The sequence below is a fragment of the Nannobrachium achirus genome (genome assembly GCF_963921795.1).
Source record: "Nannobrachium achirus genome assembly, chromosome: 23".
Lineage (NCBI taxonomy): Eukaryota > Metazoa > Chordata > Actinopteri > Myctophiformes > Myctophidae > Nannobrachium > Nannobrachium achirus.
The window spans coordinates 39,051,053-39,076,194 of record NC_137830.1 but is presented as its reverse complement, the minus strand read 5'-3'; the positions used below and the strand labels follow the sequence as shown (position 1 = coordinate 39,076,194).

The window sequence follows — 25,142 nt, the reverse complement described above, 5'->3', positions numbered from 1 at the left end:
TCTCTCAGACTTGATCTGTTTACATTTTTTTTGTCTTCTCATTCTTTTCTCTCTCTCTCTCTCTCTCTCTCTCTCTCTCTCTCTCTCTCTCAGAGCTACGAGAGGACAACTGTCAACCCCCTGACTACCTGGTGGAGGGAGTCAAGGCTATAATCAGTGCACTGAAGACCTGGCTGAAAAGAGAGGTGAGGGGGTCGATACTAGTCTCCGGTTCACCTCCACATGCCTTCACACGACTATGGTCCCCTTTAATAGCCTCTGATGAATATCTAGTCTCGAGTGGTTATCTCCACAGCCAAGTTCCTGTGTGTGTGTGTGTGTGTGGGGGGGGGTCATGACTGTTTGGCCAGCCTCCACGTGGCCTCCCCCGCAAGTAGCTAAAGAGTAGTTGCGAGGTTGCATGCCCTTTAAGCGAAACAAATGTCTTCACAACGTCCACCGACCACAGCTCCAGCGTTAGCGCTTCTCCAGCTCAACGTCGAAGGCCACCCTGACAAACAAGCGTTGTCTTTCTTCCACTCGGTTTCTTGTCTGACTGTGGTCTCCGCTTGCTCTCTGCTCTGTGTCCAGGTGATTGAACCCACCAGCGAGGTACCAGATCATATCAGGCCCAACCATCTCATTAAAGAGCTGACCAAGGAAATGCGCTACCTGGAGGTAAGATTGAAAGTCTACTCCAAACTCCACAAGTATTGAGTTCTTGTGAAACATATGAAATGGCACTGGTTTTACATTTGAATGTGCCTCGCTGCAAGATCATTGGGCCTTTTATTAAACCCGTATTGGGAGATTGTGGGATTTCAGTAGTAAAGTGGAAAAAATAAAGACTGTGGGCCTTGTTCACTATTAGGTGCATAGAAATGAACATATTCTTACGTAACCTCGCACTAATCTAACACTTGTCCGACTATTTAGGCATCGGGACTAGTGGGCAGCCCCCAAACATAAGTGAAATTGCTAGATTTCTTTCAGAGAAAACCAAAATAGTCCACTTGCCAGAATCTGAACCCTGGCATATTGAGTACACCAAGGTTTTATGTTATAAATGTTGAGTATGGGTTCCCAGCATTTAGAAACTGCCGGATGCTAACTTGCATATGTTGAGCAATTTTCATAATTTGCATAATTCGATTTATTTAGCATAATCCCCCATAATAATGGATAATATGTCAAAAACTGATTGGCTGATTTGAACAATATTGGAGTGGTTTTGGGGGTTATTGAGAATGCTGAATCCATTTCTGACATTTTCCGAATTCAAAATGGCCGTTTTAAACCGGAAATGGCCATATACAACATAAAAAAAGTATCAAAAGCACCCCACTTTAAGTTGGTATAAGGCCATTTCCGGTTTAAAACGGCCATTTTTAATTTAGAAAATGGATTCAGCATCCTCAATAACCCCCCAAACCACTCCAATATTGTTCAAATCGGCCAATCAGTTTTTGACATATTATCCATTATTATAGGGGATTATGCTAATTAAAGCTAATTATGAAAATTGCTCAACATATGCAAGTTAGCATCCGGCAGTTTCTACATGCTGGGGACCCTTACTCAACATTTATAACATAAAACCTTGGTGTACTCAATATGTCCGGGTTCACAATGGGGCTCTATGGGCTGGCAAGTAGACTAAAAGCTTTTCCAGGTCAGAAAACTGTTGTTAAAACTGCAACAAAGCTATTTGAATGCATTTTATTTATTTATGAATGGTTCTGGCAACAGATTTTGTCTAATATACCACGGTTTAAAAATGTGTGTACAGACACACTGTCATTGCTTTTATTACTGTTTTGATGGCCACAAATCGTCAAGATTTCATTTTGTAAATAAATATTCATATTCAAGGCCAACAACTTATGCTTAAGATATTCTTTAGTTCCACTTTGAAATTGAACTAATTTTATAAATAAAGTGTGGGGTTGCCAAAGAATTTCCCCCATAAAATGGGGTCGCGGAATTAAAATGTTTGAGAACCCCTTGCCCTAGACCGATTTCTCAGAGCGGCAACCATAACTGCGTTGTCAAGCAGCGTGCGTGCGTGCGTGCGTGCGTGTGCGCGCACGCGCGCGCGTGCGTATTTGACACTGCAGCTACACGGCAGCACTCTGGAAAAAAGGTCTATGCGAGGAATAGTGAAAATAGGTGATCCTGCTACTTTGGAAAATGTTGACATTCTTTGAGAATGAAACGTTTTCATCTATAATGACCAGACTAGGGATGCCAAGTTGAAAGTGGTTATAAGACTTACTCACGACTGCTCCGATGTGGTCGTTTGCAACCGTTTCTATTCGCCAGGAGGAGTCGGGCAGCGGTGTCAAACCAGTGAAATCTCAGGGAATTGTAGCTGGCGTGGCGGTGGAGCCGGGGGGCTGCCTGGTCACGCGCTCCTCACTGGACAAGCTATGCCAGGCGCGGCGGGCACGCCGGGCGGCGCGGCGGCTGAGGGAGCAGCAGCAGGAGCCCTCCAACCTGGACATCTTGGAGCAGCACACCAGAGAGGTGCTGAGGAGGCTGGAGGTGGGACCTCTGGATGAGGTGAGCGTCTCTGAAAAAAACCTATGTTATGACAGAGGTTCTCAACCTGTGGGTTGGCGTCCACCCAGGCGGGGTCCCCAAATTATTTTGGGGGGTCCCCAGATGATTAACTTAATGTGCAACATTGTTTTCTCACTCAACAGAAAAACAAACAAACATAACATTTAAGTGTATAGAGGGTATCTGCACATTTCTAAAGTGACAATTTAAGGACTTTTTAATACCTCTAAAATGACAAATTAAACATTGACCAAATTGTCAAATATTATTTGCAGAAATTGTGAAAATAGCAGTTGCGAGGCGTTGTGAGCATGTAGATCTGCTATTTTCACAATAGAACCGTGTTATACAAAATGTAATGCCTGAACTCTTAGTGCTCGTCAGGGTGGGGGGTCCCCAGTTACAATATGATTATTTTGGGGGTCGTGGCCTGAAAAGAAACACTGACATATGAGACCTAACCTTTTAATTAAAAATATTTCTGAAAGAAAAGTGCTTTATTTTTTAAATTTGTGGAAGACTTTTGAGCCAAAAATGGGTCCTGACCCAATGTTTTGGAAACACTGCTGTATGATAATGTTGTTGTTGTTTTTTTGCAGCAGGCTAAGATCTAACCAGAACTGTTAAAATACACAGTACTGTACAAATAATTTGCTAATAACACAAACTAACATGCACAACCTATGCTGTACCACTCAGGACCCAGCGTTCTGTGCCAAGGTCCATGGGAAGCTCAACAAGGTGTCCACGGCGTCTGCCGCTGCCGCAGAGAGTCTAGACGACAATCACCTGCGGTTACTGATGGTCAATGGCAGAATCATCCGGTGAGAGTGCCCGTCTCTGCAGACACTAGTGCTGGGCAAAGCCATTCATTTCAGTGAACGAAACATTTTGTTCACTTTCACGGCAATGATCAGTTCAAATGATTTGTTCATGTTCACCATTCAGTGGCGCGAGTAAGACCACTTCAGCCCTAGGTATACATTTTGGCCCTTAAAAAATAGCAGATCTACAAGCTCATAATGTGTCGCTTCGCGACGCATTGTGAGCTTATTTTCAAAAGATTTTTATACATTTGGAAACTTCAAATAGGACATTCTGCATATTGAGTACTTTCCACTTTGGTACTTTTTGATACCAATACTTTTGTACTTTTACTCAACGTACATTTTGAATTCCAGACTTTTACTTGTAACTTGATACTTCTACTTTAGTACTTTTTCCACCACTGGAGGCGGAGGGGTGAACGAAAGCGTGCTGTGATCCTTCTTATGAACGAATCACTCATGAACGACACATCTCTCTCACACACACACACACACACACACACACACACACACACACACACACACGCACACACACTCTCTCACTCTCTCTCTCTCTCTCCAAATCAATAACCTGTGTGTTTGTGTGCAGAGATGTGAGGCAGCCTGGCACGGGGACCAGTCCGGTGAAGACGGAGGGTGAAAGCTCATCGGAAGGTCATAGGCTAGCAACGATTTGCAAAGAGATAAAGCTGGAGGAGGAGGAGGGGTCCCAGCCCTGCCAGGAGCAGCACCACACGGGAGGGGAGAAGCCCACACACCTCAGTAAGTCAACACTGACCTATGACCACCATATTCTGTAAAATAATTTGAGGCAGGGCCGTATTAATGTCAAAAACGCCTCACACCGTGAGACGTTGTGTGCTTGTAGATCGGCTGTTTTCACTAGTTTAAATAATGTTTAAAATGATAAATACAATACTGGCTTTCAAGCAGTTTCAAGGGGCACACTTGACCCTTCTCAGGGGCACACCAAAGGTCCCCAGGCACAGTGGTTGAGAAGCACTGCACAAAACAATAATTAATAGCCTAATATAATGCAAGTCCTCCCCTCCTCACCAAACAATAATTAATAGGCTAATATAATGTAAATCGCTCCCCTCCAGCTCATATATAATCACTAGAGCTCTCTACCCCCAATACAATTTTAAGGTATTTTTACTTGTGTAGTTCCGATTTACGATACTTTTACTTCTCCTCCACTACATCTCGGAGGCAAAGTTTTACTTTTACTCCACTACAATTATTTGAAAACTTTAGTTACTAGTTAGTCTACTTTGTAGATTCTAATAGTTATTACAAAACATGCTACAACCACTTCAGCCTCATCAATCTGGCTAGCCATCATCAAAGAAAAGGGAAAGACGGTGCCCTCTCCGTTTTGCTCCTAGTGTAGTACTACATCTGTTCTTGAGAGATTACAGCCTTATATACATTTCGGCTATTTGAAAATAGCCGATCTACAAGCTCACAATGCATCTCGATGTGACACATCTCAGTAATGAATAACTGAGGGCGAGGTCGCATGTCGCCCTGAGGTGTCTTACTAGTAAATTATGTGATGCAGATGTTTAACAATACTTAAACTCTTGAGAGCGTAAAATGAAACCAAATCCATTGAGTTGAATATCTATAAGGGTCCATTTGGTTACCTTTACCAACTCTCCATCATTTAGCTGGGAACCACCTGGAACCCCCTCAAGGACCACTGGTTGAAAACCAAAGTACTGTAGTCAGTTTCAACAGAAATCAAGTTGGCTTCCCCAATAAGACCATTGGCATCACAACAATGCAATGGTTCTAAAATGGTCAAAAAGCGGGCCTAGAATAGACAACCATTATGCATTCAACAGATTTGGAGTCGGCATCGTACTTGCAGTCTGTGTGGCTCATGGTTTCCTGTTGCTTTCCTCAGGGGGTCTGGAGAGAGTGAAGACTGAACTCAGGGAAGAAGTCTCGGGACACTCGAGTGTGTCTGATGGGGAGTCGTCAGACAGTGATTCTCACATAGAGGTAACCGTCCGCTATACTTGTATCATGGGATTTTTAGGCAGTGCCATAGTGTACACTGATGAACACATCACCTGCTGTTCTGTAATATTTCCCAGACGTATTGTCTCCCACAAGGTTATCAATATCTTTGTATTATCATCATCACCCCTCTCCTCTCCCCTATTCACTCACGCTCCATCATCTTCAACCCTCATCTTTACCGACACATTTTGGCCAACATAGCGGAAAGCATCGTCTTCGTCGTCATCATCATCATCATCATCTTCCTCTTCGGAGGAGGATTCGGGGAGCTCCCAGGAAGAGGCGGAAAAGCAGGCCCAAAAGAGAGACTCACTCCACACCTTAGAGCTGGACCCGTCTGGCCAGAACCTCAGGCACAAACACAAACCACTCAAACGGTAAATACGCAGAATAACATCATACAGTATGGGGGCATTTCCTTTAGCTCCATGATGGCATACTGACGAGGCGAAATGTTGTTGTTATATTATGTTGCTTGGCATCGATGAGTTTGTTTTCTTTAAAAGCTATGAACTGCATGAGAAACTGGATTAGTCTGTTATCTGCTTAATCCAGGGAGTAGCTACAGGTTGAAGGTCACACAGCTGCCAACAGAAGAGTGGGCCTTTGTTTTACGATTCACACAGCTTAGTAGAGGAGTGCAAATGTTTTATGGTTTTTCTTTCGCCAATTATAAGCGGACAGTCAGGGAGAGGGAGTCAGTCTGTCTTGGTGTAGGACGTACTGTATGCATTTGTGTGTGTGACTGTTACAGTGCTGTAAATACATGTTTTCTATTATCTTTATTAGGTTTGCTGTTCTTCGAGTTTCAATTCCTCGCAACTACTCTTTAGTTCTTGGAGTTTCAATTCTGCTCGACTTTTAGACATGGAGTCCATAAATTAAGTAGGATTTCCACGTCAATCCTCATTTCAGAGCTCGAAGATAATTGTCATAGTTATAGCCTCATGTTCAGGCAACCTCATAATACTGACCCAGTTGTTATTGAATTACAATTGAAGCTCACTCATAGCTTTATTATATGTATGAAGTACAGAAATCGCAAAGCTGCTAGGGCAACTGCACGGCAGGAAGTGAGCTTGTTCCCATGTCCCCCCACAGAGAACGTCCTACCTCACCCACCACAGAAGATGCCATTCAGGGGATGCTGTCCATGGCCGGCCTGCTGTGCCCCTCCAAGCCAGAGGAGGGCGTCACCTCCCAGGAGCCCTGGTGGTCCAGCCCTGGCCAGCGCTTGCCGTCGGAGGAGGAGAGGCAGCAGGCGCAGCACTCGCGACTGCACCAGGGGGACAAGAGCCCCATGGACAGCCAAGGAAACAGCAGCAGTGAGGCCTGGGACAATCAGGGACTCTGCCTCGGGGCCCCCAGCCCTCTGAGCCAATGCCACAATGCCAGCCCAGAGACAGATTACCAGTACTGTGACCCATCGCTATCTCCTCCACTGCACCCCTCGAAGAGGCACTCCCCCAACCCCCCTCCCATCAGCAATCAGGCCACAAAAGGTTTGTAGACTTAACATTTTTCTATACATTTTTAGCTCAGTTTCTTTTTATTTTGTGTGGTCTTTCTAGTCTCCTTAGCAGTAACCTGTTGATATCACAGCCGTTGATTTGCAGTCTTCTTCTTTTTTTTTCTTTTCAGGCAAGCGGCCCAAAAAAGGGATGGCCACAGCAAAGCAGAGACTGGGGAAGATCCTAAAACTCAACAGACACAATCGGGTCTTTGTGTAGCACTCAAGAAGATAACAGGCGGATGTAGAGATCCAGAATATGGATGAACGTCTGTACAATTGTTTCTAGACACTTTTTGTGCAGCAGACAGGAAAAACAAAGAAAATAAATACTGCCTGGTGGTGACCCTAAATGACAAACTCGGGACACGCGGAAGAAAAGACTCACTGTGGAGACAGGGTATTGGATTCACGTTAAGCAAAGTGCACGGCTTCACTACAAGCACACTAAAAATAAAGAAATTAAACTTAAAAAGGGAACTCCAGATGAGCATGTTAAAATGAATTCTTCTGCAGGGAAATGCAGAGTAAAGCTTAATCAATGCTTTGTTGTAGGACAGTGTTGCGTGTCAAAAATAACTTAAAGTGATAAAAGCAACATGTTTGCTTTCAACATGCGACAGACTACGCCACCATCATGTGACAAAGCATGAATTAGGCTTACAGCGCCGCTGGGCATTCTGATGGGTTAAGGAAATGTAGCAGGAAGTGCGAGACGGTAACATCGCTTGCTTCGCTGGCAAAACGCAAAGGACCACCTGCCGCTTTTTGATGCCGAAAAACCGCATCCGTTTTCTCGACTCATTTCAAGCTTTTTCTTCCCAACCGACTCCTCCCTCCATGGCTGTCTGTGGCAAACCGAATATGCTGGACCAGCAAGTCAAATGAGGTAGGCTTCCGATAGGTTGAGACGCTGTCGATGAAACAACTGGCTCTTTTTGGCTGGTGTCTGTTTCTCTCAGAGGGTCCCCCTCGGGCCCATGGAGGGGGAAGGAGAAAAGAAAAACCTGCAAGGTGCTAAGGAATTGGAGATGAACTGAGGTTTCATAATGGTGCTTACTGTTAGTATGGTCACCACTCACCACGCACCCTCCCCGGTCCCCTCTTCCCCTTTGTTTATCTCAATCACACCAGCAATAATGACTTTGAGAGGAAAAAGTGGGAGGCAGCACTTTTTGTGCTTTTTTCCCTTAATAGTTTTTTTATACCCAAAAGCCCCAATCCATGTTGTTTTGAACATGTCAATTAGGGTTTCAGCAACATACAACATTCCTAGAGTTTCATTTATCGATGGAAATTTGGAACTTTACTACGCCATAATAAATTAAAGTATAGGTCTGTTTTACTCCAGTGTTTAGAAACCATACCATGGTAAACCGATCTATTACAGACCTAAAATATAGAAAATATATTAATCCTACTGAGTGAATAAACTAGAGAATAAAAACGCTTTGTGGGGGGTTAAGGGGCGCTATCCATTTGTATATGTTTGGATCACTGGAGAATTGTATTAAGATATTAACAATTCAAATTATTATGCAGTTCATTCGACTTAATAAGATTATTCACCTTGAAACATTTACATATTGACGTGTTAAATGGCAGTATATAATATCAGAGCAGTCTCTCTCTGGCTAAAGGGAATCCAACACTGGAAGTGCTGCCTCTCGGTAAGATGTTTAGAATAGGAAAATGAGTCCCACATATGGTCTAAAGATTGATGTTGAGGAACGACTCATATCCTGCTTAATTTATTTCTTATTTTATCTTGTGATGTTATTTTTTATTCTGAATGATGTATTTATTAATTGAAAGAGAATGATTTTATTATATTTTGACCCTAGAACTCAGCTATTCTGGGTATTTTCCTTCATAGGGGCTTGTTTTTGTTGTTTTTTTATCTCTATTCTCATACTTATTGTAAATGTGGATATGTTTTAGATATCATGTGATCATGATCTATCGTGTTGCAATTTGCCTACAAATATTTTCCTCACCTTCTGTTCTGTCACGACTCTTTACTTCCCCCATCCATAGTTGAGTAGATTCTGTGTTTACTTGTCCTCTTTTCTGGGTTTCCTCCTCTCTTGGTAGCCAGAGGTTTAGGGCTATTTGCTGACACAGAATAGGTTTGGTTTAATGCAGAGAAATGTCAACTTGCATATCTACGCCTGAGCTCTTTCAGCTAGTGCCACTTTTTCATTTAGTAAAAAGAGGGGGGGGGGGGGGGAAGCAAAAAGTGCTTTGAGCCACTGTGGTCTATCCAAAGTAGTCGTAATCTGAGGTGGGATATGTAAATTGAGGCATTTCAGTGGGATGATTGAGTATTTTTTTAATGATTCCAATGATGTGGTGCTGATGTGAGATGTGTGTGTGTGTATAGCTTGGGATGTGCAGTTCTTCACTCTCAGGGATTGATGCCTTGGACATGACCTTTTGATTAAACACCAGCCACATCATGGACCCAGGCAGCATGTTCTTCCAACTTACATTCATATCACATTTACAGTTGCTTATTAGTGCTGTTCTTTTTCAATCAGTCAAGAAGTTCTTTTAGTAATTGTGGTCTTTAAGCTGATTAGGTCTGTAGGATAAGCTGTAATTACCAAGTTAACCTATCAAATTCTTCAGCTGTTAGTCTGTGACACCCTCATTTAGGCAAGTCTACAAGACAGTTCACCCAAGTGAGAAGCTCACTGTTGCCAAGTAGCTTTAACACCACCCTTTGAACGGTGTCGGACTTCTAAAGCTTTGCTCAGGTTGTCATGAAGTGTACATGACCATTGAGTGATTGTGATCCAATTCCCAATGAGGTATTTCACTTAATCATGACACAACCCACTGTTAGTATTATGTATTGTACCCCCTTCACATCATACATAAAATAAGTATTAATTACATTGCCAGACTGATTTCCTCCTTGATTTTACACTACATTTGCATGTCCAGTCATTGAAAACACAGGAGCTAGCCTGCAGGCAGGGTTTTGTTGTAGTGTTCATTGTACAGGATCTGGTCCCTGTTGCTTTTATATGCAGATCTCTTTGCATTTGTGTTGTGTGCTGATTCTTGGAATGGTTTGTTTTCAGATTTAGAAGCTTATGATTTTTAAGTATACAAAACACTGGCTAACTGTGACACTGTTACTTAATGCATTGCATATCGTTTCTGCATTTAAAAAAATGCCTGTAAATAAAATGTATGAAAACAATTTTTTGTACCTTTTTTTTAAATGGTTAAATTAGGCCTCAAGTAACTTTTTAGATTTTTGTACAGTGGTAATTAATACTCATGAAGAATGGAGACAAATTGGAATAAACTCAATTTTATTGGTCTATGTACAACACCGCCTTTCAGCGACTTCTGACGAATTCCAGAAGGACGTCCACGGCACCCTGGAACCCAGACAGGGAGTGATCTGTAAATGACAATTGAAAACTAAATAGATGTAATGCATAACTAAAATATTAAACAGTGCATACTCTAGCAACTACAAATTGGGTTCCCTCACATATTTACCAATGAATTTCCAAAAACCTTTCCCGAATATTTACCCAATTTCCATTTTATAACAATCATTCAGCACAATAACGAGTCTATGTGCAATGCCCAAAGACAGGCAGCGTAGCAAAAATAAAGCATAGAATGGTATAATTCCATGCCAATTGTTTTTGATACACCACCTATCCTAGTGCATTGCTAACTGGAATACAAGACTCGTTATGGCGTCCATTGCCCATTTACGGTATGCATTTAAAAGTAATGAAGCATGCATGGATGTTTTAATAGTTAGGTTGCAGTGCAAAGAGGTTTGGTGTAGACCGGAGAAGAGTACAGAGTGAAAGGTCAATTATTTTTTAAGTAGTTTATTAAGTATTGACAGTTCAAGTGGTTAAATATCTGAAAACAAATTGACATGAATACAAAATACACTTCTGTCAGACGATTAAACTATATGGAATCTATGAAAAGGTTGTGGGGGTCCCTGACTCCTTGCTTCATCTCTCTCTCAACTAAGGGGTCCTTGGCCTGAAAATGTTGAAGACCCCTGCTTTAAGAGGAAAAGGTCACCTTCTGGGACTTTACTCGTCATCTTCCTCTTCCTCAGCATCATCTGGTGGGATCCCTAGTTCCTCATCTGTCCATGCGGAGGCATCAGGCCACGGGAAGTGACCCTGGGAAGGATATGAAAGCGATAAAGTATGTCAGCTTAATTTACAAACAAAACGTTAAGGTAAATCAGTCAATACAGAGTCACAACATGTATAAATTTAAAGATATAGCCAAGATATAGCCAAAAATAGCAGATCTACAAGCTCACAACGCCTCACGCTGCGAGGCGTTGTGAGCTTGTAGATCGGCTATTTTATTATAGAGGTTTGGTGTAGAGGGGAAAAAGAGCAGACTAAGTACAGAGTAAAATGTCAAGTTTATTGTGTAATGACGGCTCAAGTGGTTAAATATCTGAAAACCAATCGACATGAATCCAAAATACAATGATGATTGTGCTGTCAAACGATGAAACTATATGGAATCTATGAGAAGCTTGTGGGGGTCCCTGCTTCATCTCTCTCTCAACTAAGGGGTCCTTGGCCTGAAAACGTTGAAGAGCCCTGCCTTAGATAGAGGGAATTCACTCTACATTTTACCTAACGGGGGACTGCCCCATAGGTCGAACTCCCGTTGGGTCGACTGAGGTTAGGAATAGGATTAGGTTTAGGCATAGTTTTACTGAGGTTAGGGTTAAGGTTAGGTGGTCGGACTAAAGGGAGTTCGACCTAATTACATGTTACCAATATAACAATGTATAGATCAGCCTAGCTTGCTTGCGGTAGAGCAGTGGTTCTCAAACTTTTTTTGGCTGCAGTACGCCCTTTTACTGTTTTCTGAAGCCATGTACCTCTCCCCCGACTACAGCCTTTTGCTTACAAAATATGTACATCAAAAGTACAGTTCCAATGCCAATATGTTAAAAATAAAATTGCATAACTGCAAACAGTTGCATCAGTCAAGTTATTGATGTAATTTGGTTTAAGAATGTACAGATGAGCAGGTTCACAGTCTGTCAATGTTTTATCATTAACCATAACAGTGAAATACATATTCCCATTGTCTAGTTCTTCTCACGTACCCCTTACAGTACCCCTATTTGAGAAACACTGCGGTAAAGGTTCCATAGACACCCTCTTTGTGAGATAAAAAAGTCTTGATTGTATAGTCAATACAACCAGCTTGTGTAATTTAATGGTGAGCAGGACGTTGAGTTCTGTAAAACGAGCACTCCCCTAAACAACTCTGCCCACAAGCCTGGTGATGAGCACACAGGTAATGCCGGTGTAAAACACAGCAAAGAGCACTTAACACAACAGTGTATTTGTGAAACAAAGGCTTACATCAAAAACCCCAAGCTGTCTGTAGAGGTGCAATATTGGTGAGTTAGTAATTTCAGATAAGACTTCTTAGATCCTCCAATGGAAGGAATAATTGCAACTTTTAGAGGTCAACCACAACCAGAGGCATCAGAAAACGACCATGACATTAGAGCAAACCACCTCTGTACTTCTAGTAAGTAAATTGGGTCCTGACATTGCAGCAGCAGTAATAGTAACACGATAAATTCCAATAATGATTTGACAAAGGAAAAAAGGAAAGGGCATCTCTACCAGAATATAGTGTAGTATACATACACTATAGCAGTCCATGAATAGGAGCAGCTAAATGTTGTCTGTCTGCAGTACTATACTGGATTCTGATTGGCTTAAAACAGAGTTGGCTCATGGACCAATTGTAACATTGCAAGTTACAACTGTTTTCTTTCATTTATATGGTAGAAGTGGTAGAAAAGCAATTTACCATTCGAGGGTCGTGGGCTTTCAGGGTTTCAGGGTTGTGGCACGAGGCAACCCTGAAACAGTGGTAAATCAGCCAACAACCCACTCCCTCTCGTGGTAAATGGCTTACTTCTATATGGCATTTAGCTGACACTCTTATCCAGAGTAACTTACAATAATAATAATAATAGAATGCAGAGAGAACAGTGTAGTGCCTCAAGAAACAATATAATATTATCCATATGTTATGACAAATGTTGGACACAAACATTTTATTTGAGGTTTGGCACTATTGTAATTGATTTCAATTGACTATTGAATTGATTGAATATCTCCACTTTTCCACTAGCTGCACACGGATGACATTCTCTCTAGGCGAGGGACCCAGAATGAGTGCCGGAATGAACATATCAAAACTTCTTTTGGGAAGCACAAAGATTTATGGGGCACACAATTGGCAGGTGGTGTGATTAATTACCCCACAGCAATCGCAACGTACCTGTAAATTGAGTTCCCCATACATTTGCGCTTCCCAAAAATACTGTTCCCAAAGGAAGTTTTCATATGTTAGTCCAGCAGTAATTTCAGGTCGGGCCCGACGCTGACAGAGAATGTCGTTTGTGTGAATTTCGTAGAAAAGTGGAGATATTTGACTAAACCCACGTTTTCTGCCAGACCTTTCAAATGGATATGAAACTAGAGGACAATACCTGACTCCCAGTCTTAGGAATTAATTATTGGGTGAGTACACAACAGTGTGGAGGAGATTTATCCCACAGAGATCAGTCTGCATCATGCACGGATATAACTGATATATGGCTGTGTGCCTTCCTTTGGAATACATGAAATGTGTAAGATCACAGCCATTCTAGGGCTATGATGTGTAAACCCTAGTGATGGTTGTGTGTGGAAAATCCCAGTAGAGCATCAGTTTCTGAAAATACTTGAGACCAGCCCATTTTGCACCAACAACCATATGCCACATTCAAAGTAACTTGAATCACCTTTCTTTGCCATTCTGAAGATGAACAGACATCCATCTTATCTCAACAACACATTTAGTGGAAGTGGAATGTTTGTACAGTGTATATGTAACACCCGGGATTGGAACCAAGGTATCCCACTTGAAAGTCCAATCTTAACCATCAGACCAAAGGGATATCCCTATGGACTGGGGGAGATACTAGACTTTTGAGGCCATTGAGCTGACATATACACTGACACACACAGCATCAACACAATAAACATAGACTAATAGTGTATTAGAGAATGTTATGGTCTTCTATGATCTCACTCTGTCTTAACGGTGTACTCACCAGCACGGCGTCAGGATCATGCCAGCAGTGCCAAAGGATCCAGAACCACATAGCACCACTAAGGAGTTCTGACTGGAACTTCTGGTGCTTGGTCAGCTGTGGATATTCCCTGTACTGGGGCTCTATGTGTGGTCCACCGCCAGCTCTGGCATAAAGCATACAACAATATTGTTATTACACAATAAGAACATGTGAGGTGTGACTGTAGTAGTACATAAGAATGATCATTTACGCTTGATGGTCTAGTCTAGTGTAATAGTCCAGTTATATTTTGCTGTGAGCTTAAGCCTTAAGATCACAGCATGCTAACATGCTAATGATAGCTTTAATGGAAACACTTACCTTCTGGTTACTATTTTTTGTGGCCCACGTCGGAAGAGTTGCGTCCCAGCTCGAAGAACTCCTGCGGCCCGTCCTAAAGACGCCATGATGGTGTGTTTTTGTGTGTGGAACTATATTCCTTCAAACGTTTTTTGTGAAAACGAGTGAGTGAACCGTCCTAATGTCACCTTCCCCTTGTCAATAAATGCCCCCCAATGCAACCAGAACTATGATTGGTCAATTAACAAGGACCAGCCAGTGTCTTCTGTTCCGATTGGCCGTGGAGGTTTTGACGCCCCAGAGCTGTTTAGAAACGTAAAGAATACATACTTTGGTGAAACTACGCCCCCGTGTGGTCAAATTAGAGAAGCTTTTATTTATTTTGTATTTTTAACAATGCACATAATACAAAGTAATCCACAAATAGCACTGTTTTTGGCAAGGCTCATTTTTTTTGTATCAGATTACTGTCCAAAAATTAAATAAAACTCGTATATCTCCAAACTTGTTAATGATACAATTTGGCTCATAGATGGGAACGGAACGGGGGGATATGACAATAATCTGTGGAATATGTGTACTTATGTGAAAACATTAGCCTAATTGTGTTATGTATTAAATGCTGTCATTCAAGATTGTTTATTAGTTATATAACAACATTCAATTGTTCTCCCTATTTCTTCCACTAGAGGGGGCCAAAAGCCAAGTGATAAATTCTTATGAACGGGCTTTCAAGGGGCCATTTGATTGGTTGTGTACTTGTGTTCATTTGTTTATAACATGTTTCTAATGTTATTACGCCCTTTTAGGGGAAACACTGACATTCCAATGGAATCGTGGCAATGAGACTTCAAAGTGCTTATGGTACTAGAATGTGAATTGACAAGTGAAACAAACGAGAGACAGTGTTGTTTTAATAACTTAAGAACAGTTACAGAATGTGTATAAATTCCCAATGAAGGAATACACATGTTAAAATAAAAGTAAAGAAAAGAAAGGAAAAAAATATATAAAGTCTTGACTTAATCTCAGTTAAACTGCTTTAAGAATTTACATTAAAAAAAAATTCTGTCAGAGGAAACACTAAAGAGATAAGACTCTTCAGTTCTGTGAGAGGTGCGCGGCGCGCCGCCGCCCACGAACGCGCTGCTTGCCGCGTACGACTGTCGATTTCGACGCCATCTTCTACCCGACTGCTACATTTGTTAATAGTTTCCTCCAAGACAAGACGTAATGATGTTGCTTTTTAGGAGGTGAAATGGGCGGGTGGGGGCATCCTCTCACTTGAAAATCTTCGTGTTGGTATAACCTGACAAATATAAAGTATGATTTAGCTTTTCGCATGAAATGTGCGCTAATGTTCTACACCGTTATCTAATGGCGTCTCTCTTCTGAGCTGCTCCACACTCACAGATCTCCGGTTGCGCCCCTCTCCCCTCGCAGCTCAGAACCCGCCCACAAATTCTATCCAAATGATGTCATCAGAAGCCAACCATTTCTTTATTTAAAAAAAAAATCATGCGTCAATCAATTCGGTTTTAGGGCTATGTTGTCCATACGGCAGAATGACTACATAACTGTTGATATGATCACCCATCGTATCCCAAATAAACCTAGACTAAAGTCGGCTAGTCTTAAGCCAAAACAAAAAACAAACCACCATGGCCATAATATCCTCTGCCCTTAGAAAAATGCTGCTGCGTTTCCGACCGTGGTCTTTATGTGCGAAGGAAGGTCTTTATGCCTTCTCTGTCCATCTAATCTCCGTCCAAAAAAATATTTCTAACCTGACGGCAAACGGCAGCGTACTAGTGTAGTAGGATAGAGGTTGAAAGTGCGCGTGCGCGAGGGGATGCGGTTTAGAGACGGATCAGCGTGTGGGGGAGGGTCGACTCGACCTCAGCAGCGCTGCTGAAGGGAACAAGTGATGTGAATAGAGCTCACTCACACACACACACACACACACACACACACACACACACACACACACACACACACACACACACACACACACACACACACACACACACACACACACACACACACACACACATCTCAGCAGATGATGTCAAAAGGGATTTCTTCTACAGTACAGCAGCGGCAGACGATTTAAACTAAAAACAAACCTGCTACAATCTTAGATTAAGTATTTGTTTCAATGTCGAATAGGCCTATTGGTCTGAAATAATTCCAGCCATCACCACCCACCCAGGCTTGTTTTGGTTTAATTATTTGTTTATTTTGTGTACATAATGGGTTTGTACTTTGTACAGTTGCATGCATGACCACCAGTGATGATGTGCAGATTTCAGCAGCCTAGTTTCTCCCCTTGCGTTTGTCCATATTTTATCATATGATTTTCTCTTGTTGGTCGGTGGTTTATAGACTGCAAGCCCCCTCCAAACGTCAGTTCAATAAGAAAAACATTGCTCTCTTGTGTAAGGGGTTACATAAGAGCTTACTACCTAGTACCGAGTAGGATAGCAGATTTAGGTGCCCTGGCAATGAGCTCTAGGTGGATTCAAAATATACTGTGTTCACATTCATTTTGATAATCAAAAAGACTACCGTTTTCCACTCCTAGATGAAACACTGAAGAAAAAAAGAACAATTTTCATAAAATAAAACATTTCGTTGTTCAAACCAGACCCAAAAGTTACTGACAGAATGTTCCTTGCTGTAAGCCACTTCACAGGGACGCTAGATTTAATAGGCTTTGCACATAATTAACTCTTTATATAGTCTGTAATTATTACACGTTATGTTAAAATAGCCTATTACAGTGTAATATGCTATTTTAACATAACTTGTTGCACACACAGGTATCTGTGGTTTCTGGTTTTACAATTCCCTAACAACAAAACTGTACTGAAATCAAGCTACTTGTATAATGATAATTATGTCGTCACAAAACATAAATATGGGTAGGGCATCAGATATTGCCCACCACAGTGACACTGACATTATTTGCAAACAGACAACAGAGACTCCCTGGTTTATAATTCGCCATGCGACGGTGCCGCGTGTCGAAAATAGCCGATCTACAAGCTCAGCTGTGAGCTAGTAGGTCGGCTATTTTCGGCACTCGACACTGTCGTACGACTAAGCATAGCTCTGGTCCATCTGGTCTCTTTAACGCTATGTCACCCATTAGCCCTTGTGCTCACAGCCAGGTTGGCCAGGCTAGTCAGCCACTCATCTGTAGTAAAAATAAAAAATACAAATTCGCTACTCACCAAGACAAAGACAATTCTGATGTTGAAAGCCTACTTTCTTTAGTGGGAACACTCGGAGCTCCTACCTCACGTATAAAATACACTTTTGGACAGAAAACAAAATATTTCACCGGAGGTTTTAGCTCCTCCACACCGCCCTCTACAGATCTTGCCGATAGAAGATTCCATTGACCAGATTTTGCCTTTCGGCGAAATATTTTCTTTTCTGGCTAAAAAGTGTATTTTAGAAGTGAGGTGGAGGGCTCAAAGTGTTCCCACTAAGGAAAGTAGGCTTTCAACTCCCTAAAGCCGTCTTTATCTTGGTGAGTAGCGAAACCGTAATTTTAATATTTACTACAGACGACAGTGTGCGCAACCTTTCCTGCGGCGCAAACGCTATGGAGTATGGACCAGGGCTGAGGGCTAGCCTAGACCAGTGGTTCTCAAAGTGGATTCCTTTATGGGGCTTCCTTTATGGGGGTAACCGTATACATTTACCCATACAAGTCTGTAACTCTGACGGGTCCATTTGGTTCCATTAGTACACTGTCAGAATTAAGGTAAGACCTTGAAATTTGAAAGTTTGAGAAACACTGGGCTTGACTGAACATAAAATACACACATGAACGTGAACACGCATCAGCCTAAACATGAACGACCACGGTCCACGGTACGGCGCCCCTGAAACCCGGGCCTTGTAACCCCGTAGCATGTGGAGGCGGGGACTCCGCTCGGTGGCCGGGAGGAGGAGGAGGGGGGCTCGTGCAGGAGGCGGAGTCTCGGCGGTCCTGCCAGGGCCGCCATTTTTGCAAAGGGAAAAGAGACTGGGTTATAGAGAGAGAGAAGGGATCTAATTTCCAACAGTCGGCGTAGCCTAGGTAGGGCACAATTTTAAAACGGTTCGGAATTGACTCGCGAGCCCCCGCTGGATCCCCGTCAACACCGGAGAATCGATTTTGACAGGAAGGGTATCTCTGACGGGACATATCCAAGCACCCGAACGTTATAAAGCTGTTGTTAGTGATCCGCAGTGTGTGGACAGAAGTATTGTTTTGGTTGTGGAGGCTGTGTGGAAAAGCGACGGGGGTCTCACCCAACTCCCCCCAATTCTTCACTAAACTTTTCAACAGTGGACATAAACGGTGAGTAAACCTTCAGTTGGACGTTAATTACATCTGAATACGAGCTACTTTGGCTTAGTTGTTACTTGGCCAAGCAGATCATGCTGATGCTGCTGGCTAGTCTCAGGACAACATTAGCCTGCCGTATAGTGAGCTGCTGGAGTTAATGCCATCAACTAGAATCAATCATAAATGATCTTCAACTTGTAATAACTAACTTACTACTAGGTGTTGTTGGGGTTATGATGGGCTCTAACGTAATGCGACCAGAACAGTGCTGGCTAGCTAGCGCATGCTACTAGCTAGCTGCCATTAGCCTGACATAAGTGAATAAGGGCTGAGTGTGTTGCATTACATTAGACGTCACACGTTAGCAATCAGATGGCTTAGACTTAGAGGCTCTACAATAGTTCATATGAAACAAACTCGTCTGCGAGTATAGTTAAACAACACATCCGGCTGTTGTTTTAACTCTTAGTTTGAAGATGGGCCCATGTCCATTTTACACTCCCAGCTAAAGCAGCAATCAGTATTTTTAGTGTGATGGTGGCAAAAGCAAACGTTGTGTGAATGAACAAATTTGGGCTCCATTTGGGTTCAGTTATCTGTCATTTGGCTGCTATGGTGAAAGCGGCAGTTTCGTTCCCATGATAAACACAGTGGACTGGACTTAAAACAGTAGACGTGCTAAACGGTTATATTCTCCTTGTTTGGATGCTGTTCAAATACCATAGGGTGCATTTCAGGTCTAAATTATCCAGTACGTTTGACGTGGTGCCGTTCATGGCCAACATAGCGCTCGAATTTCAATGTTTTGTTTAGAAATGGTGAAAACATCTAGCTTTGTCAGTTAAACTAACTAGCTTTATTTTCAGCCAATTAACCGGTGTAAGTTTACTATTTTTTGTATACACCCAGCCCCGTGCAAGCCACAGCTGCTTAACACTCAAACAAGCATGTTTATGACAATGGTACAAGCACCTTGGCATGAAAACATGACATCTCGGTTAGATATGATCATTATGTCAGTCAGCCCCCCTTGTTCTGCTCACCACGACCACAGTGCATTATTTCCGTTCAGAAACATTTCAGACAATGCCACTGTACAACGCCAGAGGACAAGGAGCTGTGTATAGCCTTAATGTAAACAAAATGGTGTTTAAATCTGCTCCAAGTTAGATGACTGTGTCTTAACCATTTGTCTACACGCTAAATAGGGAAAACCTTGTAGTCTAAATGCTTTACATCAAATCGCCATAATGTCAAAAAAATATTTACAGGTACAGGTAGACTTGCCACGTATATCAAACACATTTGACAGCTCGCGTGAAACTCGACCGCGTCGTTTTATTTTGTTATAAACAAGACTGACGTTTCACGTTTACTTAATTTAGATTCAGGCTGTAGTGTTTGTGGTTCAAATGCTGCAAACGTGGGGGAGGGGATCCTCAATTTGGGCACAGCGATCTCACCCCTGCCTCCCCTACCATGCGCGTCGTAACTTCCAACTTTTAGTGAATGAAATAAACAGCCAGTCTGGTTAACGTCGAGCCGGCAACGCGTTTTTTAAAATCCACAAGACGATCGTATCCGTGCTGGTGTTTAGTAATAGGTACATTGAAGAAGAGGCTTTGGGTTGTTGTTATTGCGCGCATTGACCTCACTGCACCGAACAACGTTGTGACGAACCAACTAAACGTACTCCTGACTGTAGCGCTGCTCGTAGCTTTAGCTAACGTTAAAGCTTGGTTTATATGTTGTCGTACGACGGTGTCGAAAACAGCCGATCTCCAAGCTCACAAGGCGTCGCGGTGCGACGCGTTGTGAGCTTGGAGATCGGCTGTTTTGGAGCCGCGACACCGCCCTACGACGGAGTATAACTTGAGCAATACCCCTACCACGCATTATGGCGTTAGCTCCCACTGTGGCTACCGTTAGCTTCATACTTCTTCTACCCGGCAGGCCAAAGAGATAGTCCCATCCCGAATCATACGTCATACTAACGACGTACATGGCGGATAAATTATAAGACTTGTATATTCATCTGATCCTTATCTTCGCGTTTGCCTCATCCAACTAAAGATCCGAATGAATGGCGTCGTATGTGTCTAGCATGCGCTGCGTCTTCATCGGAGGCCATCGCCGACCATAATTATTGCTAGCACGTTAGCTTGCTGGTGTTTGCGTTCAACGAGTGGCACATCAAACCATAACGGCAACAACACATAAGACGGTACCGGCAGAATGATACTTAAGGAAGAATGTGTGAAAGAGGCCATTGATAGCTTTTCTCGGGGGATTTTCTTCCCGTGGCGATTGGCGAGGCTCCCCTGGCTACACGATTGTGTTCGTTGTCCTTAGAAAAAGCGCTATGAAAATGGCGACCGGACCAGGGTGTTGTGGTAACATAATAGCAACGTTCTGCCCTCCACACCCCTGCTGGTGGAGAACTGACTGCAGCGCCGACACACTCACAGGAACGCAACTACACACCAAACACACAATTTGATTTCGGTCCTTATCGAATACTAACAGTAGCACCACTAACGCAGACCTTAAATCATACCTTTATTTTTTTTAATGGCACTCTATGCTCCTAGCAATTTCAGATCGAGAGGATATCGCTGACAGTCCCTTTTTTATCAGAATGTATTGCATAGCCTACTGTAGTAGCCCTCTAACTTGCGTCACGACATAAGCCATTGCTACTTCTATACCGGGTGATGTCATATTGTTAACGCAATTTACAAACAAATGAATTGATAGGCCATCGGAAAATACTACGCGTTTTGTTTGATTCTTAATATACAACTTACCACCAGTAGAATGTCTCTTGAGTTACATAAAGTAATGCAAATTGTTCAAAGAACAATAGTGCTGCTCATTGATCTGTTAACCATGACTGCTGTGTATGTCTATCCTCATACGTGGTTTATAGCCTATATTTACTGTTTTGAGTGTATTGCATCCCCTCTGATATATAATGCATATTAAAATGTAGATTCTTAAAGAATGTGATAGTTAATAAGAACAAGCTGTGTGTCAAAGTCAGGATTAGAACATGATCGTTGATGAGAATCCTGATACAAATAAACATATAAATCACTGATCTTTCCTTTCATGCTTCTTCATAACTATTAACTTGCAACCTGCCTAAGCACAAGAAGCTTCCCTATGGGTATTTTTTATGTCAAGTGATTTTCACTGGTAAAGGAAACGTTTTATTTTGTGAATCATCACAGCGTTGTCATAACATTTTGCAATTCAAAGGAGCTTTATTGGCATGAGAAAACATGTTTACATTGCCAAAGCAAGTGTCAACATATAATAAACAGTTGAAAATTGGGAACATATATACAGTTGGAGGGGGTACAGAATTGTGCAAACAGAGCTATGTCACATTTTGTTGTGTACAGTACAGGGTATGAAGCACCATGATCAGCAAGTGTCAACATATAATAAACAGTTGAAAATTGGGAACATATATACAGTTGGAGGGGGTACAGAATTGTGCAAACAGAGCTATTTCACATTTTGTTGTGTACAGTACAGGGTATGAAGCACCATGATCAGTGCATGACTGTACCTGTGGCCTTTGGGGTTGGGGCCTTCAGGGTCAATTTTTTGAAGCGACAGCTGTGACTGTCCACCGACATTGACAAAGACCCCCTACTCTCCATGTGCCCCTCCCCCTTGATCTCTGCCACAAGTCCAACACAAATACTTGTCTTCAAAAAACTACTCAAACTTCCAGGAAGAAAACCAGGACTTTGATGTCTGCAATGTATCCAAAAATCAGGGCAGGGGTCACACCACAGCTGTGAGTTTTAATAATAACTGAAATGAGAATAATGTGTTTGTGTTTATACTGTGAACAAACTCCACAACAAGCTCCATTTTCTCTTTGCTGCCAGGAAATGCCAGTGTAGGCTGTGCAGCACAGTAATCGCATCTAAAATAAAGCATACAAGAAGAATGAAAACAAAGTAATAGGAAATCAAATTGAGGCCAGGTCTCAGCCTAGCATAGTCAAGTCCTCTGGGCTTTCCTTGCTCTCTGATGGTGTGAAACAGCCCTGTCCTCTGCTCCTAGTCAGTCTGTGAGACCATGGTGCAAACATTGGCACTCTGCTGCTCAAATGCCTGTTATGAGACTGTTGCCAAGTATGCCTTTTTCCTGTCCCTCCTCTCTGTATTGTACTTGAGTGTAGGGGAAATTAATTTTGGTGAATTGGTAAGGGTGATGGCAGAACTTTGGCTAACCTGTCAAAGCTAGAGCTGATTTTCATAACCGACTTAGCATTGCAGCTGTTCAGTGAAGTTGTTTCACTACTAGGGGTGTAACGATATAGTAACTGTATCGAAATATCGTTTTTAACTTAAAAAATCGAAGTATATCGAAATGAAAACAGCTAAAATCGAATCGTATCGTTTTATTTTGTATCGTATCGAATCGGCAGTGCAAAGAATCGATTGTATCGATACTACCTACTTGTGCATTGTATTTAGCATTTATAAGAAGAAAAAATTTAAATGAGGGGTTTAATTACTTTTCCTTTCCATATAACTACACTGGTCTATTGATACATGTGCGTAATCTCTGGGTTCATGTTAAGTTGCAGGTTTGTCAATATACAATGTCCAGGTATTTGGCAGATAATCACTGTGTTTACTTATTTATATCCATAATAATACATGTTTCCCTTAAAAACCTGCACTATCTACTCCTTTCACACAGATTTAATTTCTTTGCTAAATAGTTACTATATCGATTTTAAATCATTGAATCGAATCGTATCGTATCGCAATAAATGAACACATAACGTCCATGTATCGTATCGTTAACCATGTATCGTGATATGTATCGAATCGCTATTAAAATGTATCGTTACACCCCTATTCACTACCTATCACAGCTGACTGACATTCTGAGAGTGAGACTGATGCTCTCATTTACTTATGGTTCTGACCGAAAAGGAAATGCCTAGCATGCTAAATTGTGCTTGGCGTGGGTCATTCGCCTCTTTCCTGTTTTGGAATAGGCAAGAGTCACCTAGACCCAGTATCTTCTGTGATATTAATGATATACTCTGAACATCCTTCGTCTAACACAGTGTCTTGTGGGGCCTTTGAGGCTGCAGATTCTCTCAGGAAGTGGTTTAGAATTGGTATAGAATTGGTCCATTGTCAGAACAAGTGTTGACAGGAACTGTGTGATAAGAAAGGCTGCCTGTTTATTATGGCCGTGGCTTAGGTAGTAACAGCAGAATGGCTCTCCTGCCTGAATATGGCAAAGGGTCTCCATCTTGTGTGGACGGGTTATGAATACTAGATGAGTGAGGGCCCTACTGTGCCTAATCAGAAGCTGCTATATAATACACAAAATCCCCTGCCACCTTGTTCGTCCTCTTAAAGAGACAGAGGCCCAATGGTGGTTCACATAACTTTTTGTTGTTGTTGCATATTATATCATATTATGAATCTTTAATTGTATGGGACCTAGTGTGCAGTCTGTGCACCATATCCACATTATGTAATTTCTCTTTCATCCCATCTCGCTTTGCATCTCACTTATCTCTATCTGCTCCAGCTGGACCATACAGCTCAAGAGTTGAAAATACCTGGCAGGCTTTGTGTGTACCTGGTTTTATTGACTATTGAGTTGCAAAGAATAGTGTATGTTTGCCTGTTTGCCAAGTTGCTCTATTGACAGAGACTGAAGAGGACCCCCCCCCTCCTCTCCTCTTGGGAACAGCAGTGCACAGCAGGTGTCTGGGAGACATATCATGGTCTCAGGTGACATACCTTTCCTTTCACCTTAACCTCTAGTCAGACACTGACAACACACCTCATGCAGCTGGGTGCAAAACTAGTATGGCCACTATAAACAATCACAATCTGTCTCTGCTTTTGCTGATGTAACACTGCAGAGATGGACAGAGTAGATTCATGTCGTAAGCCTAATTTACACTTCATTACAGCAAAGTGTAATTTAGGCTTTTGCCTGACTGTCTGACTATTTACCTCTCCTCGTGCTTTGAATAGCGTCCCATGTTTTCACATTCTTCCTGCCCCAGACCTGAAATGGTAACCTCTTTGGGAGGATACACACAGTTACCAGAGTTGCACCCTACAGTAGGTCTAAGGTGTGTTTGTGCTACCTGGTAACTGTTGGTCTGTCTGTCTGTGGCCCTGGGAGGCCCATGGGCAAAGCAGCCTGGCCCAGAGGCCTAGCACAGTCACGTGAGATCCCAACCGGGAGGAGTGAAGGCTGGGCTCAGGTGACCTGTTTTTGTGCTGCTAGCTGGGCCGTAACGGATCCTTCTTTAATGGGCCTTTTACCTAGCGAGCTGCCTCCCTGACAGGTGGCCTAGGGGCTGAGGTCTGCTGCAGCTGCAGCCCTGGTGCTGCTGCTGCTGCTACCCCTTAA

General features: G+C 42.4%; 3 protein-coding genes across 4 annotated transcripts in view; 2 read left to right on the top strand and 1 right to left on the bottom strand.

Annotated features, from left to right (window-relative positions):
* Nucleotides 1-10,090, top strand: part of kdm7aa (lysine (K)-specific demethylase 7Aa) — a 39,838-nt gene extending 29,748 nt beyond the window's left edge. Inside the window, exons 10-18 of the mRNA XM_080754104.1 lie at nucleotides 94-185; nucleotides 571-657; nucleotides 2,302-2,541; nucleotides 3,241-3,365; nucleotides 3,958-4,130; nucleotides 5,281-5,378; nucleotides 5,601-5,776; nucleotides 6,501-6,901; nucleotides 7,041-10,090. Of these exons, the coding sequence (XP_080610230.1) occupies nucleotides 94-185; nucleotides 571-657; nucleotides 2,302-2,541; nucleotides 3,241-3,365; nucleotides 3,958-4,130; nucleotides 5,281-5,378; nucleotides 5,601-5,776; nucleotides 6,501-6,901; nucleotides 7,041-7,129 (1,481 nt within the window). The 3' untranslated portion in view covers nucleotides 7,130-10,090. The remainder of the gene's footprint in view (nucleotides 1-93; nucleotides 186-570; nucleotides 658-2,301; nucleotides 2,542-3,240; nucleotides 3,366-3,957; nucleotides 4,131-5,280; nucleotides 5,379-5,600; nucleotides 5,777-6,500; nucleotides 6,902-7,040) is intronic.
* Nucleotides 10,091-10,218: 128 nt separating this feature from the next.
* On the bottom strand, nucleotides 10,219-14,583 carry ndufb2 (NADH:ubiquinone oxidoreductase subunit B2). Its single transcript, XM_080754146.1, has 4 exons — nucleotides 14,399-14,583; nucleotides 14,057-14,201; nucleotides 10,981-11,084; nucleotides 10,219-10,327 (listed from the first exon to the last, which is right to left on the bottom strand). Exons 1-3 carry the CDS (start codon nucleotides 14,482-14,484, stop codon nucleotides 10,992-10,994), a joined length of 324 nt encoding a protein of 107 aa, XP_080610272.1. The 5' UTR covers nucleotides 14,485-14,583; the 3' UTR covers nucleotides 10,219-10,327; nucleotides 10,981-10,991.
* A 3,842-nt stretch (nucleotides 14,584-18,425) lies between these two features.
* kmt2e (lysine (K)-specific methyltransferase 2E) overlaps nucleotides 18,426-25,142 on the top strand; it is a 43,928-nt gene continuing 37,211 nt past the window's right edge. For both annotated transcript variants that reach the window (XM_080754154.1, XM_080754153.1), the window contains exon 1: nucleotides 18,426-18,734. The gene's annotated coding sequence lies outside the window, so the exon portion shown is untranslated. The remainder of the gene's footprint in view (nucleotides 18,735-25,142) is intronic.